General features: G+C 34.4%; 2 protein-coding genes across 9 annotated transcripts; both read left to right on the top strand.

Moving 5' to 3' along the window:
* Nucleotides 1-1,582: 1,582 nt before the first annotated feature.
* Nucleotides 1,583-8,279, top strand: LOC108335927 (pectin acetylesterase 8). Of its 7 annotated transcripts, none has more exons than XM_052869745.1 (19): nt 1,583-1,920; nt 2,653-2,774; nt 2,893-2,975; nt 3,104-3,233; nt 3,317-3,396; nt 3,503-3,589; nt 3,673-3,797; nt 3,884-3,944; nt 4,076-4,129; nt 4,218-4,295; nt 4,564-4,669; nt 4,937-5,082; nt 5,570-5,695; nt 5,989-6,060; nt 6,749-6,817; nt 6,919-6,982; nt 7,471-7,572; nt 7,727-7,826; nt 8,102-8,279. In XM_052869745.1, exons 2-16 carry the CDS (start codon nt 2,654-2,656, stop codon nt 6,928-6,930), a joined length of 1,350 nt encoding a protein of 449 aa, XP_052725705.1. In that variant the 5' UTR covers nt 1,583-1,920; nt 2,653; the 3' UTR covers nt 6,931-6,982; nt 7,471-7,572; nt 7,727-7,826; nt 8,102-8,279. The 7 variants fall into 7 exon arrangements, with proteins under 7 accessions (XP_052725705.1, XP_017427634.1, XP_017427636.1 ...); XM_017572145.2 differs by having other exon boundaries at nt 7,727-7,976; XM_017572147.2 differs by having other exon boundaries at nt 7,717-7,976.
* A 3,474-nt stretch (nt 8,280-11,753) lies between these two features.
* On the top strand, nt 11,754-16,897 carry LOC108336019 (uncharacterized). 2 transcript variants are annotated; one of them, XM_017572298.2, is made up of 6 exons: nt 11,754-12,252; nt 13,034-14,077; nt 14,292-14,486; nt 14,593-14,723; nt 15,317-15,427; nt 16,039-16,897. In XM_017572298.2, the coding sequence occupies exons 1-6, from the start codon at nt 12,109-12,111 to the stop codon at nt 16,097-16,099; spliced, it is 1,686 nt and encodes a 561-aa protein (XP_017427787.1). In that variant the 5' UTR covers nt 11,754-12,108; the 3' UTR covers nt 16,100-16,897. The 2 variants fall into 2 exon arrangements, with proteins under 2 accessions (XP_017427787.1, XP_017427786.1); XM_017572297.1 differs by having other exon boundaries at nt 11,756-12,252; nt 14,572-14,723.
* Nucleotides 16,898-18,286: the final 1,389 nt, after the last annotated feature.

Genomic DNA, 18,286 nt, shown 5'->3' with positions numbered 1-18,286 from the left:
ATAATATATATATAATATTAAAATAAAAGAAATCAATCAATATAAGAAAATAGTTCACAAATTCAAAATTCACGGTAGAGTGTCTATCATATAACCAATAATAGAGAAATCTTCTAATTTAATCTCCATTTACTAGAGAATTTATCATATTATAAAGATTACATCTTGGCAAATTCTTTCCCGGTAACTCTTAATTTTTATTGAAGTTACAAGGTCTAATTTATAGAATAAACACTGTTATAACAAACGTATGTGAAACACGCTCAATAAATAGTGTTTTCCATTACAAAACAAAGTAATCATAAAAAAAAATAATAAACACAAACAGACTAGATAATTTAATGAGACCATAAACTATATAGTAATACAGTTCAGAGCTAGTCAGATAGTTTAGTAGCCTTTAATTAAGACTCTACTGAATTAATTTTCATTATCAATAATGCATTATCAATAATGCATTAACAATTCTTCAATGTCAACAATGTATTAACATGTTTATTGAATGAATCGGGGTATCCTAATCCCTTGATTTGATGGGAGTTAGAAAGTGCTTTTGCGTTTGGCACACAAAGGTGAAATGTGAGGTTGAAAAGAAAGACAAGAAAAGGAGGTTGGTGGCTTTTGGTGGCATTGGAGGACAGCTTTTCTCATTAATGGGAATATAACAAAACATCATGTATGAATTTAGTATAGGAAGTGTTTGTTTAGTGAAACTATGATGTGGTATTTAAGAAATCACCGTCAATCGCGTGCCACTTTTTGTACCTCAACATTGCTACCAAATTCCTAACTTTTCCCACACCCACTTTACAATCCAATCATGCCCTTCACATTCCTTAGAGTACTACACTATTCGCTACTTCGTAACACTTTAATTTCTGTATAAACTTTATTCATTTCAAAATTTTATTTTAAATTACAAAACTTTGACATCATTACACCGATCAATGAGGACGAATGCATGCCGATATGTCTCTCCCAGAAAGCAATAATTTACGTTTGGACTCAACGAAACATCGATGCATGTTTACCTTTATTTCGCAAAGACATTCTTAGAAGAACATCATCATCGCCGTGATGAGAATTTGTTTTGTGAAACTGAAAACCCTAAAATTCAATTACTTTAGCATTTTGTCAAAGGAAAAGAAGTGGAGACAGAGAGAGGCGAGCTCATGATGATAAGAAAAGGAGCGTCCACAGGAGAATATTGTTAGGGTTGTTTTGTTCCATACTTTTATTTAGCCGGCGCCAAGATTACACATTTGAACCACTCATTCATGTGGGAACACTAAACAACGATAAGATTCGATGCTTTTCACAAGAAACATTCGGGTCGGACCCTGGAGCCCCAGACACAGTATCAATATTCTTATTGCCGTAATTATTCAATAAAGTAATTAAAGTATTTAGTTAATTAATTATGCACTACCCGAAGGCAGAAAACACCAGCACCGTGAAAAATTTGCTGTCTTTGAACTTATATCCCAGTTTAAGGACATTCTGCGACTAGGTTTACTATGTCGGACTGTCACTCATTTATTTATTTTCTTAAAAACAAGTAAAGAACTTTACTATATAAATCTGCACATTCTTTCACAGAAAAATATAAATTAGCACATTTTTTTAGTGTAGTTTTTGAGGAAATGAGTGTCGGCTCTGGGTTTTTCTGACCAACTGAGAAAAACCTTTGTACTCACAGAACTAACTGACTGACACCATAATTCCATTACTTAGACTGAAGATTTAAGCTCGATTCTCTCTCCACCCAACACTGTCACAGAAACAGACTTCTTAACGATTGTTAGTTACATTGTGTTTCTTCACCACCTTATAAGCCTTCACCACCTTCAATTGCCTTTCATTAACAAACCTTCTTCAGTGTTCCTTCACCTGTTTTCCTCAACCCATTCTCCATCTCAGGTACACCTGCTACCGTTTATACTCATACACAAACTGTTATCTTTTTAGTTTTGCCTTTGATCATCTGAATGTTTGTGGGGTTGGAGTGAAGATTTTGATCTGCCTTTGCCTTAGAATATGGGATTAGTTATTGGAATGGAATAGGATCAGTGATTGTGTTTGTGATTCATTTTGTGAAACTTACGGGAAACCTGTGCAGTGCAAGTCGGCAGTTTTGACTTCCATTACGGTGTTGCATTAATTTCTGGTGATGACTGAAATAAATAAGCCGAAATCAAGATTTTAGGAGGCTGTTTGTTTCCCCATTTTGAAGGCAACATCGGAGTTTTTTTAGTCGCTGTAACTGCAATTATGGCACATGTGTATATAGTTTCTGGCCATATCAAGGATCACGTAACGTCAATGAAAAAGCAGGTTTTTGGATTTGTGTGTGTGTAGAGGCTAGTGGGAATAGGGGCATTGGGTTTTTTCACCGTGGAAGGAAACCAATATTCGTACAAAAGTCATAAATTCATCTGAGTTATTCTATAGGAAATCAAACTCTTTGGCTCTATGATTGTTGGAATACCAACTGCATGAATAGATCCTTTTTCGGTGAGTGTTAGGTCGAAGTGAAAAGGGAGTTGGAACGATGTATTTTTACTTACATATCGATGGAAAGATCTTGCTCTGTTTTTCTAGTTCTATATGCGTATGTATGTTTATCGTTTTCTATTGGTTGGATTTGTGCAGAATGGAGGGTGGGAACATAAGACAGTGGTTGAACTTTCTGGTTTGTGCACTGCTGTTTCTGATAGCAGAGGCTTCTTATGTGCCAATCACCTATCTTCAGAACGCTGTAGCAAAAGGAGCTGGTTAGGAAATTTGGTTATGTCTTTTCGTATATTAATTAATTGTGCTCTTAACATCATGCTTATTACTTTCAATGATGTTTATAATAATTGGGAAATTGGATTTCAAAATATCGCGCAGTTTGTTTGGATGGGAGTCCACCAGCTTACCATTTTGATAGGGGATCTGGAACAGGGATTAACAATTGGTTGGTTGCTTTTGAGGTTGTTCCTCCCTAAAAGTTTCCATCAATAATGAGACTCAAATATGAACTTTGGTTCATTGTTTTATCTGACTTTTTTTGACAAACTATAGAAGTTCATTGGCTCTTCATCTATTTTCTTTCTGCTAGGGAGGAGGATGGTGCAACAATGTCACTACTTGTCTCTCTCGCAAGACCAATCGTTTAGGTTCATCTAAGCAAATGGCAAAGCAAATTGCCTTTTCGGGAATTATGAGCAACATGCAAATCTTTAATCCAGGTCTTCCCCACTGATCAACAATCTTGTTTCTTTTCATCAATCCAACATTGATTTAACTTTCTAATGAGTGTTGTAAATTACAGATTTCTACAACTGGAACAGAATCAAGGTTAGGTATTGCGATGGTTCATCTTTTACTGGTGATGTAGAAGAAGTCAATCCAGTAAGTTCAGCTAAACTCTAGGAACTTTGACTTCTAAATTTAATCAAAATATTAATCATGAGTCATTCTGGTTAAACTTTAATACTGTGGTGTGTAAATAAATTAGGTTACTAAGTTGCACTTTAGAGGAGCAAGGATTTTTGCTGCTGTCATGGAGGATTTACTAGCAAAAGGAATGGAAAATGCTCGAAATGTAAGAAATTTTGGTGTTTTGCAACTCTTTTTCTTCCTCTTTATTGTTTTTTTTCATTCACTCACCAGAACTTGTTACTACAGGCAATTATTTCTGGATGCTCAGCTGGAGGATTAACTTCAGTACTGCATTGTGATCGCTTCCGAGCTCTATTACCTGGAGGAGCCAGAGTGAAATGCCTCTCAGATGCTGGTTATTTTATCAATGCGTAAGTTATTGCTTTTTACTTTGCCTCTTCAAATAAATATTAAGAGTTCCTTAAATCATTTTATGATTCAATGTTACTGTTAACAGAAGGGACGTCACTGGGGCATACCACATTCAACAGTACTTCAGTCAAGTTGTTGCTACACATGTACCGCTACTTTCCTTTTATCTGATCAATTTCCATTTTGGCATATGCTGTGTTCTACACACGCACAAAAACTTCTTTCATGGAAGATCTAAGATATTCAAGTCTTTTTTTTTTCATTCTAATTTTAAAAGGGCTCTGCAAGGAATTTGCCTCAGTCATGCACTTCAAGACTTAGCCCAAAGCTAGTGAGTTTATGAATTAGTTTTATCTTTCTACCTCTGCAATTCCCTCTTTGATTTTACTAATTCTTCTGATTTCTGAACAATCTTGCAGTGCTTTTTCCCACAATATTTGGCGTCACATATCACTACGCCGATCTTCTTTGTAAACGCGGCATACGACTCATGGCAGGTCAGATAATTCTTTTGCTCAAGATACATGAGTGTATTTGCAGAGTGAGGCTTCTGTTTTATTGTTTTGATCATGCTAAACCGACATTGATCTGTGTAAAACTTGTGGTTTCTTATGCAAAATAAACTTTGTATCAGAAGTTGAACCAAGATTATTTTACTTACTCTTCTTAAGATTTCTATCATTTGATGTTTTACTACAAGCTCTTAATAACTGGAGAGATGATTCCAGTCCTTTCCCTGATCCTCAGAATGTTGTTTTGATTCAGATTAAGAACATTTTGGCACCTGGTGTTGCTGATCCTGAAGGCCATTGGCATAGCTGTAAGCTGGATATAAACAACTGCTCACCTGATCAATTAGATCTAATGCAAGGTGAGTATTCTTATATTAATTATTTGTGTACCATGGAATCATGGTAAAATCCAAACTGAGAAATTTTATTTTGTAAAATAACCCTCAGAATGATGTCTGTTGTTTAGAACGCCTCTGTCAACAAGTGTTCATACTTTTTAATCGAGTTATAAGGAAAACAACTTACTGAGATCACAATATCATACCTTGTCATATCTGAACTTTGGCCAAAACTTTTAAGGGCCAACGAAATTCCTGATTTCAAGTCATACGTGGGTTGATTTTCAGGCTTCAGGACAGAATTTTTAAGGGCATTGACAGTGCTAGGCAACTCTTCATATAAAGGAATGTTTATAGACTCTTGCTATGCCCACTGCCAAACTGAAATGCAGGAGACATGGTTGAGAAGTGACTCTCCAGAGCTGGAAAAGACAGTAAGAAGCTGCATTTTCTAAACCCCACCCCCTCTTCAGAAAATATAACATACTTACAAACATTTTTCCATCTCTATAAATATACCAACTTTTAGTTATAGTTTCTTCAAAATATATTTATGATCCTTGTGATGTTCAAACTTTAAGTTTTTCTGTCTTTCTTATCAGTCTTCATTACAAAAATGTCTGGTGATTCCATAAAGCATTGCCATGTGACAATGCCACATTACAAAATACGCTAGCCTCGGGTGTCAACGCCTGATGAAATCACAAAACCTTTTTGTAATGGAGATTAATGGGATGACAAATAAGTCAAAAGTTTGAACATTATAACATAAATAAATAAAAACACCGAAAGAAAAAACTAGTGTGTTTGTATAGATTAAAAACATATTTGAACATATATAACATATGATGAGTTACATAGTGTTTTTGCCTTGTTATTGTCTTTCCTTCATAGCTGACTTGTCTGCGTAACACTCTGCAGACAATTGCAAAGGCTGTAGCAGACTGGTTTTATGAAAGAAGGACATTCCATCAGATAGATTGCCCTTACCCCTGCAACCCCACTTGTCACAACCGCGTTTTCGGACCAGAAGACAACCACCAAGGAGTATAGATACATTCATTTCATCAAAATTTATCACACATTTATTTCTACCATTCCTAAAAACCACACTTATTAGTTATTGGTTAGCAACATCAGATTGAATAAGAAAATATGATTTCCAATTCTAGTAGGCCATCAAAATAAGGAAATGCCACCACTGCACTGAACTTGTGTGCTGGGTGTACCTCCACCATTGTTTAATGCCACTTATTCTCAATAAAAACTAGTGATAGTATATTCTTTCTAAGCTTCTGTTACTTGATATATAAGAGCTTTATGTGTTGTGTGTATGTTAGAAAAATGTGACCTCGAAAGGAACGTCAGATGCATCAGCCAGAAAGCTCAATTTTCCGAAACTAACAAACAAGGTGAGCTATGCTTAGTTGCAGTATTCTGCTATGAACCACTCATTTTATTCCAAGGGTTGGAACCAGACACGGGAAAAACTGAAATAGACCACAATGTAATTTGCTTCAATCATTGATTGTGGTATTAAAAAAATATTATTAACATACATGCTTTTCTTTAAAACAGAGAAACCTTATCTTACTGAAATATATTATTGACTAATACAGTGCCATATTTTCACAAACAATTCGACATAAATTTAATTAAACACGCGCTTTGAGCGATTGCAATTGTCCTTTCTCAATTTTCATCTCTCGAAGCTCTAATCACCGTCGCTAGCCGCCGCGAACTAAACTCACCTTGGCCGGAATCCTATCGTTTGAAGCGGCGTTAGCTTTGTAACCTGTCTTGTCGTTTACCTTCTTCAAACATGTCGTTTTTTCTAACACAACTACAATTTCTTCTCACTGGGGTGACCAAAGTAAAAAAACATATATGTCTGGATTTTGAGGATTCGCATGTTCATACTTAAATCATCGGTACCACGTTTTATACAGTATAAATGAAAACATTTTTTGCGGTACATAGGATTTCATTCTAGTATTTTTATTTTGACTGTCTTATGCACCTTAACATCATGAAGTATGACGAGGAAACTTGAACTTTGTTTACTTAATGTTTCATTTTGTTTTTCTATTCCATTTTTAGGCACAATGGATTGAGCTTGTGTGCATTAATGGAGGAATCAATGGGCTTCTACTAACGTTGGGTCTTATGGTAAACATAAATGTTTAAAGCTGTTTTTTTTTTTTATAATTCTTAGTTCATAAATTCTGCAGAGGGGTGACATTTATATGGGTCCTACTTGCATCTTGTAGATCATCGTATAAAAGCTGGTTCGAATTCTGACACGGCTGGACCATCTCTTCCACTGTCTTCCATGTAAATGATTTACTGTTGTGAACTTTCGACTGGTGTGAATTTTGTTTTATTGTTGAGTGACATGTTGCTGGAGTAGTTTCCAAGGCTGATAGTGATAGAATCCTCTAGCTTCTCGCACTTGTTCAGTAACAGTTTCCCAATTCATTTCATGGGACCACAATCTTTGTTAGTATCACAGGGTCTATGACCCTATTCACAGTGAAACTGTTTTGGTTCTTGTGGATAGATATTGTATGATCCCCTTGTTTGTTGTAACATAGCTTTTTCTTGTGTGAAATGGAATTATGTGTTGATATGCCGTTTGAGATTATCAAAATTTCCGATGTTGTTTGAAAATCAGTGGTTGAAATTTAGTACTTGTTTTTGTTGAGAATTTTCAGTTGTTATCTGGTAAACTTTCTGTTGACTTTGTTGAGGAACTGCTACTTGGATTTTTCTTTTTGTTGGTTAAAAATAATGGATTGATCAATTGGGTGCTGGTTGTGCAGAGGAAGCAGGAAAAAGCCAATCCCATTGGATTGAACAATTTTGTGGCCTTGTACAGACTGCAATAAATTCCAGACACAGCTTCATAATTGGATTCAGTCAGAGTAAGCTTGAACTTACTGCAATTGCTTGGCCTAAATAATTATTTTCTGCCTTAGTTTTGGGAGAGAGGATGTTCTGGTGTTTCTGTTTGACTTCTTTTTCTGTGCCATCTATTATGAGAAACATTTATGCATCTTTTGTTTAAGGTGAAAACAGTTGGAGGAAGGGCGTTTTGGTAGGATGAAAAAGAAATGAAAGTTCAAAACTTTGGTGGGCTAACTTTCACTCAAAAAGAGAAGAAAACTTGAAAAATTAGGTGGATCATAATTGATTATACGAACAACATGCATCTTTATTTTCAAATGCTGTGTCAATTCACACGAACTGGCTAAGTTCAAGGTGCATAAAGCCTGCTGGTGAAGCTGCAATTGTAATACTGACAGCATATATCATAGTATCTTGTTTTGTAAGAACAAATTCATAATTTCTAATTCACCATTTTAAGGAGTTGCTTTCAATATAATTTTAAACATGGCATTAGTAAAAGAATGTTACTGATCATGCAATTCATTTGTTTTTCTCTCTTTGCAGACTAATCTGTTACTCCAACAGGTGTGAAGAAGTTCCATTGGCTCAGCATCTTGCACCTACTAGACACTTTGTTTTGTTTTGTTTCTTTCTGTAGTATTTGCTCATTATAGTTTTGAAGGCTCAACTTGTAAAAGGAATACAAAATAAAATAAAAATATCATATGATCATTTACATATCTCTGTAGGTGACATCATCATTGTTAGATTTTCTATGAGGCTTTAAGATGAGAGCTCCACTGGCCACTAATGGGTTATCAACACACATAACTAGTGCATCCATATCCACTATTATTGTATCCATTCATATCAACATTGCTGAAACACCAAGTTTATTTCTTTTTTCTATCACTGCTTAAAGAGTTAGTGTTAAAGTCATTATATTTTAAAGAAGATTCTGATATCATTTTCTTTAGTAATCTGACATTTTTCTTCTTTCAATTATTTGTTCCTTTCTAGCAACATCCATGAACAATTTTTGTGTTTCAAGTGATACAAATATACATTTGTCAGAATCATGTAGACCATGTTAATATGTTATCTGATTCATCATACTGCATATATTTGGAGTTTATGTATCTGTGCCTTTGACATTACCATTTGAATGTGGTGTGACAGAATAATAAAATCATCCTGTTAGGGAAACCACAAAAAAAATTAAAGGTTAAATTATTTAGTAAATTATTGAATAATTCATGTAGGCCATCTCAGTGTATTATCTAATCCATCATCGATTGATTTGGACTTTACGTATATGTGCCTTTGATGTTACCATCTGAATTTGATGGGACACTAAAATATCACACAGATCATAAACTTACAAGTAATTTATAATTGAAATTTAAAAATTTCAAACATTTTTTTTTTAATTTGAATTATAGATTTGAAACACATGGAAGATTATCTAAAAATTGTTAAATAGTTCCATAATTTTCTTATTAATTCACCCCAGTAATATAACCTTTAATCAGTCAGTTTGATTTGCTTAGAAAAAAATTCTTATGTTTTTAAATTTCACAGTTAGAATTAGAACATTTTAGTAGCACATACTGATCCTTGATGCTGAGTTTTGAGATATTGTCAATACAATGTCTGAAATTTTTTTTACAACAAAAGTTTACTCCATAAATCTCATTAAGGGATTTAATTATAATAATATACATTTATTTGAAACATTCAAAACATTACAAGAACTTATTCCTTAATTTAAAAGCAATCTTAAAATTAAAATTAAAACAACTTCATCTTAAGCAAGAATCTTCTGCTTGTCGATCTTCCATCAATCTGATAGCTCGGTCAAGATTACTTGATGGAAACAACGTTTGGAAAGAGTTGACTCCGTATTGAAGACTCTTTAATGATTTCTACTAATTTTTATTTTATTTTCAAACCAATTAACGTTTGTCTTTCAAAAGATGAAAAAAAAAAAACTTTTTCAGACCTTTTCTTTAGGTTACGTTGAACACGACACGTTCTTTTAGGTGGGTTTGGAAGGAAATACATCTGTGGTTCTGTAACACATTAATAATTAGGTTTAATTGCTTACATTGTCCCTAGTTTGGCTGCAACGTGTCAAAGTAGTCCATCGTTTTAAAAAAATTTCAATTACGTACAAACTTGGTTTAAAAGTGTCAATTTCGTCCAAACGTATGTAAAATTTGCTTCAATCAAGTCCCTTCCGTTAAATTCACCAAAACGGACGTTAATTTTTTAGTTCTCTCTCCTCTGCTCCTCTGCTGCTATGCTATGCTCCTTTGGACATTATATGAAAGGATAAAAAAATCTAACACTTTACAAAATTTAAGAATTTGTATTAGTAAATATTCTTTATTTTACGAACGTGCTCACTGATAACAAAAAGTAACTGAGTTTTGAAAATTCATATGATTTTTGTTTCTACTAATCTAAAAATCCTTAGAAAATATATGTAATATACTGATTTAATATAATATTCTAAACAAATACTTGGGAAAAACCTTTTCGTTAAGACTTATTTCTCATAAAATTTTGCAGCTCTTATTTCTCTGTACAAATTACAGTAATCTGTACCGAATAAAAATGAATAATAGCTAGACAATACATTTTAAAAGAATTAGAAAAAGAAATGTCCATGAAAACAGTGACAAGTTTCCCTCTTTCAACCCTATCCATGTATGCTTACTACATTACCCAACTTTTACACATGAATGTTAATTTAACATTTCCCCTAACAATATCATTTCTATGGTACTGGCATAGGCTGGAACGCAGCAGCTTGAGGGGGTGGTGGACGAAGGGCGGGAATCGAACCAGGAGCGACCCCATTAGCAAAGGGACGAGGAGGCACTGGTGCAACCCCATTAGCCTGAGGAACATTTGGAAGTGTCGGAGGTCCACTGGCAAATAAAGTATGGGGCCTGCTCTTCTGTGCAGTTGGATTACTTGCAGCCAAAACTCTTTCTGCACCACGGAAGAAATATATTAGCAGATAGTCAGATACTACAAAAAGGAACAATAGGCATGAATTAATCCATAAAAAAATATAAAAATAGCATCAAGAAAGGTCTTACCTGCCGGGGTACCATGCCGTTCACCCTTAGTGTCTTTCTTATAAGCATATGACACTGTAATTTGACGATTGCAAAGATATTGTCCATTCATCACCTATGAAATATACAAATATTCAATATCAGTGGCATGGAAATGCTTACACTAATTTCTCTATTAATAAATCATATGTAGCATATTGGTAAAAAAAAAGTGGAATAATAATTTAGATAAAATCATTTAGTTACATCATGATCATGATTTAATTTATGTAAATATTAAATATAAGTTAAAAACATTTTACTAAAGGAGTAGCAGAGCATAGCAGCAGAGCATAGCAGCAGAGGAGCAGAAGATAGAGAACTAAAAAATTAACGTCCGTTTTGGTGAATTTAACGGAAGAGACTTGATTGAAGCAAATTTTACATAGTTTGGACGAAATTGACACTTTTAAACCAAGTTTGTACGTAATTGAAATTTTTTTAAAACGATAAACTACTTTGACACGTTGCAGCCAAACTAGGGACAATGCAAGCAATTAAACCTAATAATTAATAATAATAGAAATAGAGAGTAGGTCAACTTAATCATTTTATTATTATTACAGGCAATATTTATTCCAACACAATCAGTATAAAATAAATTCAAGATTTAATGTTTTTTTTTCACAGAAGCGTTCGTAACGGGAGTGAAGTTAGTTACCGTTACCATGTGAGTACGGTGTTTTTCCAACAAAAAGAAAAGGTTGAAAACAAAAGACGTGGGAGAGATTGAATGTTAAAATAAGGTAAAATGAAAGAAAATAAAAGGTGTTGTGTTGGGGGCAGCTCCACCTGATTTGTGAAATTGAATGCGATTGAAAGACACGCTGCACTCATCGTACACCAGAGACACCTATATTTTAATCCCCAGAATCGTGGGGGCACACAAAAATTAAATGCCATTTTTCTTCTTAAATTAAACTACAAAATTTTAATTTTAATTTTAATATTAATTTAATCCCCTGTAATTTTCGTAAGAACAAAAGTCTGCTATGATTAATTATTGGATAAATTATGAGTGTTATTTATTGAATTAATTTAAAGTATAGAAAACAGCTACTACTTTATTTTGCTTGTTAATTATTTTATGTTCTCGTCGCTTTTCTTACAAAAAAAGCCTCCTTTTCCGTTTCCCTGCGAGTTGCTTTGTCTCATTCCCTCAGCTACTCCCATCACCACCACACTATCTTTTCCCTCTTTACCCTCTTCTTTTCCCTTCTCTCTTCTTATTCACATATTCACATTCAAAAAATTCACACACTTCAATCCAATGCACCACAACATCCCGCAAAAATCTCACTTTACTTTCCCATCTCTGTAGATCTGAACCACCCGGGATCTCAAAAAAACCGCATTTTGATTTCTGGGTCTTGCCGTTTGCTCCATTTGGGTACTCCCAAACGCTTTTTTTTTTGCCGGGTATCTGGTTGTTGGCAGAGGAAGATGGGGTCCAGTGGCAGCAAAGCCAGGTCGTCGTCGTCGTCTTCGGGGAGTTTCAGGAAGGGTCGATCTAAGGGGCACAGAGGTTTCCCATCTTATTGTCTGGGAACGTCGTCTGGATCTCGTGACATTGATAGTGACGACCAGGTAATACTAACTTCCTTGGTTTTTCAAACTTTTTCGCATCCTTTTCAGTGTTACGTCAATTAGATTTTAATTTAAGGGATAATTATTTTCAAAATTTTCATTAAGTTTACCTTTTTTTTATATTTTAAAATCAAATATTACTTGATTGAATTTGCCGTTACTTTCAAAGGTGTTTGAAAGCTATTGGTTTTCGTGATTTACTGGTGAGACTCCTAATAAATCGATTCTTAATGGAAGAGATGACGTTATTTAATAAGGTTCTTGAAAAATGCAATAGTATTTATACAGTAATGAAACAGCTAATTATGCATTGAATTCCTGATAAACAAGTGTTGGAAAGTGCTGGTTAGTCTGCCCCGATTCTTGTATTGGGGAAACTCGCCTACTGCCAATTGGTTTATGGGTGAAATCTGAAATGTGGCAGAACCATTTTGGTTTATGGGTGAAATCTGAAATCTTCAAAAACAATTATAATGCATTGTGATTCTGTTTCAACTTGCAAATTTTTTAAATATTGATTGGTGGTGTATTAGGACTTTCTTAACACCTATGCCTCTGTCTTGTTATTAGCCTCTTTGTTCTATCAAGTCTTATTTTGTTTTTAGGCTAAGAAATGCCCGTAAGATTGTTTAAAAAGCAATATAATGGAATAGTTTTTCTTTTTCATTTGTTCTCATACATTTGTTTCCTTGTGTCAGTGTCATGTAATGGAAAAGTTTTGGAATTGGTCAAGGTTTTATCTTACTAACTGGCTAACTGTAGTTTGAAACACATGCTTTAGGTTTGTGATCAGAATAAAGTAAACCGAGATGATGTGACATACACCAGTGGCAATGAAGTAGACTCAGATGAAGGGAAGACAGAGTCTTTTAGAAAGGTGAAACCTGGTAAGTCTGATGAAGTGCCTTCTAACATTGACCTTGAAGAGTGGCGTCACAGTGCATCCAGAACTGGTAGCAGCTCTGCACATTCTTCTTCAAACCACTCCTTGAACCCCTCAAGTCGGTTCTTGTCTCGCTTTAGCCTTGTTCCTGGTAATATAAGCTTCAGACTTAGCAGAACCACAAGTTTGGGATCATCTAGGCCTTGCCCTGTTTCTTCAACAAGTATCTCAATATTTAATGATGAAGATGAGCTTAGTCTACATTCAGGGCCTCCTGGCAGCTTGATTAATAGAAATGAAACTCAACACCGTAGTGATTTGCTCAATGCATCTTTTGTTAGTCAAGTGCCTATGCAGTGTCATGAAGAAGCTTCTAATAATTTGCGTCCTAATGCCCCAGCATTGGTTTCACCTGGTAATTTGGCTAGTAGTCGCCCAGTTTCTTCTATCCAGGATGTGGGTAGAGATGGAAATGGTGCAAGAGAAGTGCCTGATGCCAACATGTTTTCTCCAAGAATTCATACTGATACAGAAAATACTGAGACTAGACATACTGATAGGCGAAATGGAGCTCGAGAACCTGTGGAACGTAATGTTCGTTTTAGCCGAACTTTAAGTGTTGGAAGGCTCCGTGACAGAGTTCTCCGCCGATCAACGTTGTCAGACTTCACCTTTTGCCCCATGCAACGAGAGAGAGAAGTAAGAGAGGCTGGTCAAGAGAATGGAAGACGAGTAGGGGATAGAGAAGCAAGAGTGTCACCAACTGGTCGTAATGCTTCAAATTCTTCTACACCTAGATATCCTCTACCCAGTACACCTAGCTCCTTGTTTGGCATCCAAGACTATGAAGTTGAGACTTCACGTTCTAGAGAAACTAGGTATCAGGATCTGCTGGAACATAGGTCCAATTTCCTGGAACGGAGAAGAAGAATACGGTCCCAGGTTTGTGGATTTTATGAACTTTATAATTAACAACTAACTGATGGTCTGATAATATGCTTCCAAACCCAAAAATTTCCTCATTATTTGAGGCTTTTGAAACAACAATAACAAATATTCAGACTAGTAGTTTTTTCTATGGAAACATCTGTGCATGTTCTCTTAACCAATCACTGGAATTTGTTTATTGTTAATGATGCAAATTTATATGGTCTAGGTCCGTGCTCTTCAGAGGTTGGGTAGCCGGTTTGAAAATCTTTCTGGACATGACAGATCATGTGTCTTGTCTGGTCAACACAGAAACGGTCGTTGTGCATGCAGAACCAATAGTCGGGATACCAATTCAAATGATGATACCAATGCTAGAGCTAGCATATCAAGAATTGTTATGCTAGCTGAAGCCTTGTTTGAAGTGAGTTTAATGTGCTGTTTATCTATTCTAGTGGCCATTCATTATATATTTATGCAGGTTAAATATTTGTACATATTTTAATTAGGTTCTGGATGAAATTCACCAGCAATCTGTGGTTTTATCTTCTCGCCCTTCTGTGTCATCTATCGGTTCCATTCCTGCACCTAATGAAGTTGTGGAATCCTTGCCTGTCAAATTATACACAAAGTTGCACAAACATCAAGAAGAACCTGTACAGTAAGTATTCAAGCTCAACCTCCTCCCAGTATGGACTCATTTTCTTAAAATGCCTTTTCATTTTTCTTTTTCATGTCCACTTTCATTTCCATTTATTTTGTGTAAGTTATTCCCTCTTACATCTTCTATCTTGTGTGACATGTCTAACAAATTTTAGAACGTATGTAACTTTTCCTAACAAAGATTAAAAAGTAGAAAGCGAACAATAAAAATTAGTATTTAGTCGTGTCTTGTGAGGCCAGACTTGAATCGTTTTAGTATGCAATTTGGATGCTGTAATGTTGACATCATGGCATGAAAATCCAAACTGATACCAGATACTGTGAAACTCTTACCTCCAACCTCCATACCCAGTTATTATGTAACTTGCTGCATACTATTTAGCTTTAACTATTCACGACTGTCTTCTTTTTTTTTGGTTTGTCGTGGCATGTGACCTTTACCCCCCACTTTTCCTTTCTTTAGTCAACATACTGATGTGCCTTTTATTTTTAAACCTATTTAGTACTATCTAACTAAACTTGTTTAACTTTTCCCTTACATGGATTATACTAAACAAGTTTCCCTTTTCTTTTTGCCTTTACTTTTTGCAGATGTTATATATGCCTTGTGGAGTATGAGGATGGAGACAGCATGAGAGTTCTGCCTTGTCATCATGAATTTCATACAACATGTGTAGACAAGTGGCTGAAGGAGATTCACAGGTATGTGGATATAGAGATTTGGGTGCCCTTTTGGTTAATTTAGGATTGCTTTGACTAAAAGCTTAAAATTTATGTAAAATGTTCTATTGCTACATCTATTCATTCATGGGACTGTGGAACCTATCTAAAATGGCACAGAAGGAACATAGATGAGTGAGTTTTACATGTAATCTATAGACTAGAAGCACTCTACTGAGTAAACTGTAAAACAAAGCAGGTAAAAACAGAAAAACTATATGATGCTAAACATTGGTGATTGACAAAACTGACTAAATGTTCTGCGGTTTTATGAACTTTCCCCATGTTTTCTTCAACATATCCAACTTGTGGTCCAACCACCAATGATTTTCTGAGATGGATAATGGAAGATTTGGATGCCCTTCTGACATCATGATGTTATGGATTTCTACCGTTTTTAATTCTTAGCAATTCATATAACCCCACTGTAATAATTGATTGAATTTCTTTGCATCTTAAAACTGAGCTATATGTGTCCCGATACCATGTTGTCCTCTATTCATATGATCATTATGTTATTATCTTTACTTGCAACTCGTGCTAAAGATACATGGAAATTTGTATCTCTTTAACTTTTATTATATTATACACAGGGTGTGCCCGCTATGTCGAGGGGATATCTGTGTATCTGATTCACTGCCAAGGGAAAACTAAGGTGGCCAATTTTTGATCAACATCTTCTCTGAGATACTCATTGCTCCTTTGGTCATTGATTGCACATAAGCTGATGTGACACCCCCACCATCAGAAGAAGCACTCTAGTTGTTGTCAATATTTACTACAATTTCTGAATAAACAAATCGGACCATGGTAGAAATAGACTGACCTATTGGCTCACCACCCTGTATTGCCAGGTGAAGCAAATGCCAAAAAGGAGGGCTGTGGTATTGTTTAATGGAAATTCTTTTCCATTATGTTTCAGAAAAAAAAGGTTCTCTTATGATATATCCGACATCCTTTGTTTTGCCCCACTTGTTAAACAAAATTTGGGGAAAAAAAGCATATGTCAAATGAGCACTTTTGGTCATCCATGAAACTGCAGATGGGCACAGCATCTTTGACTGGATCATTCTCTTTCTCTGTAGACCAGTCAACCAAGTGGCTGCAAAACCATAAGCAGTGGTGCATGCGTGTGATGATATCCCTTTTTCACTTTTCAGAGGAAAAAGGGAAAGAAGCATTTGAATTGCCGTGTAAACTGAGGGAGACAAGTTGTAGTTGTCTCCTAACAGACCCGAAACACCACCATCTACATTTATTTGTTGTACAATTTGGTCTGCCTCATGTGCTTTGAATTGTTTTGTCCCTGTTCTTCCCATGCATGATCATGATGCAGGGTGGCTAAAGGATCATTTCCTTGAGTTTTGGATCACTCACTTTCTTGATTAGTCTGTCAAATTTTTAATATTTGCTTAATATTTTTATACTTTTATATCATCTTATATTATTGCATTTTCCATGTTGCACTCTCACTCACTGTTCTCAGCCTTCTTAGATCACTTGTAAAATTGTTATTCCTATTTAATTCAGAATATCATTTTAATGAATTAAAAGTCTTGATTTTCAATAATATTATGTCTTTGGGTCACCGAGGAAAATATTATCGTTTTAGATATTAGCGGAAATTCAAAGCCTAACTGTACCTTCGTGTCTACAATTTTTATAATTATAAAAATTAGTTAATATAGTGCTCACATTTTTATGATTATAAAAAGTAATTAACACAATAAAAAAATTCATTACTACAATAAAAAAAGTAGTTACCACAACATAAAGGATAAATTCGTAAAAAAGAAAAAGTGTTACAAAATAATGAATCAGCTGCTATAGACAGTAGTTTAAGATATACAATGTTAATTTGTTGTTTCAATTGACGTGTCAAGTTTGAGGTGAATGTACAATTGTATTTAAAGGAGACACTGAGAGTTTGTTGTTTATATTACACTGTTTATGTAACTGGTGACTTGTAACAGAACACTGGTTTAGTTAATTATTTATTCTTTTTATGTTGTAATCCTTATGTTATGTCTGTATGTTGTGGTAATTCTGTTAGATATCAAAACTAGCAGAGATCAGAACATAAAAGTTTACTGGTATAGTGATGAGATTAAAACATAAAGTTTAAAAGTAAACAGATTATGGAATTGTTTAAAGAGATAATGATGCAAAGTGTTCTGCATAAAGCAGTCCATGGTTGATTTATTTGGTTGGTGAGGTGACAGTTGGTGTGGCATAAGTAGGTACAGTACTACACTATTGGTCTCAATTCAAAACATAGAGAGATGACAGAACGGTCGGTATCATACACGTCACTCACTCCACCAAAACTGAACGATTTTTCATTTCCAAAGCAATTGCTGCTTCTCAATGACCAAGGTCACCTCTTTATTTTATTTTTCAGTTTTTTTATAATTATTTTAATATTATAATTTAAAAAATCTATATTTTAATAAAATTAGATATATACTTTCAAATATTTAAATTTAAAATATATTTTTTGTTGTATTTTATACTCTCAATTTCGATATGATATGTTATAGAATACATTATATTTTCTAATTTATTAAAAATAAGTTGATCATTTCAAAATTAAAAATAACACTAATTTCTAAATAAGTTTATTGGCTTGTATATACAATAATCAGCTCAAAACTATATTTTAGAAAAATTAATATAATTTATTTATTTTAGTTTATTCTTCTCTTTCTAGAGTATATAAATTATTCTTTTCAAACAAATCCCTTGCATTTTCTTATATTAATAAATTATAGTTGATTAAAATTGTATTTCATTTGGAAAATATTTTTGATATAATTAAATAACTCTAACTGATATGAATCA

Source organism: Vigna angularis, chromosome 10 (genome assembly GCF_016808095.1).
Source record: "Vigna angularis cultivar LongXiaoDou No.4 chromosome 10, ASM1680809v1, whole genome shotgun sequence".
NCBI classification, from domain to species: domain Eukaryota; kingdom Viridiplantae; phylum Streptophyta; class Magnoliopsida; order Fabales; family Fabaceae; genus Vigna; species Vigna angularis.
The sequence above is the reverse complement of the archived record's forward strand: the minus strand, read 5'-3'. Positions and strand labels throughout refer to the sequence as shown.

Excerpts from the sequence above, each read along its gene's own strand:
- LOC108335927 (XM_017572146.2), top strand. The coding sequence starts at position 2,654 with ATGGAGGGTGGGAACATAAGACAGTGGTTGAACTTTCTGGTTTGTGCA. Across the intron at positions 4,130-4,217 it reads CAAGACTTAGCCCAAAGCTA|TGCTTTTTCCCACAATATTT; the intron begins GTGAGTTTATGA and ends ACAATCTTGCAG. Across the intron at positions 4,670-4,936 it reads TCAATTAGATCTAATGCAAG|GCTTCAGGACAGAATTTTTA; the intron begins GTGAGTATTCTT and ends GTTGATTTTCAG.
- LOC108336019 (XM_017572297.1), top strand. The coding sequence starts at position 12,109 with ATGGGGTCCAGTGGCAGCAAAGCCAGGTCGTCGTCGTCGTCTTCGGGG. Across the intron at positions 14,724-15,316 it reads CATCAAGAAGAACCTGTACA|ATGTTATATATGCCTTGTGG; the intron begins GTAAGTATTCAA and ends TACTTTTTGCAG. Across the intron at positions 15,428-16,038 it reads TGGCTGAAGGAGATTCACAG|GGTGTGCCCGCTATGTCGAG; the intron begins GTATGTGGATAT and ends TATTATACACAG.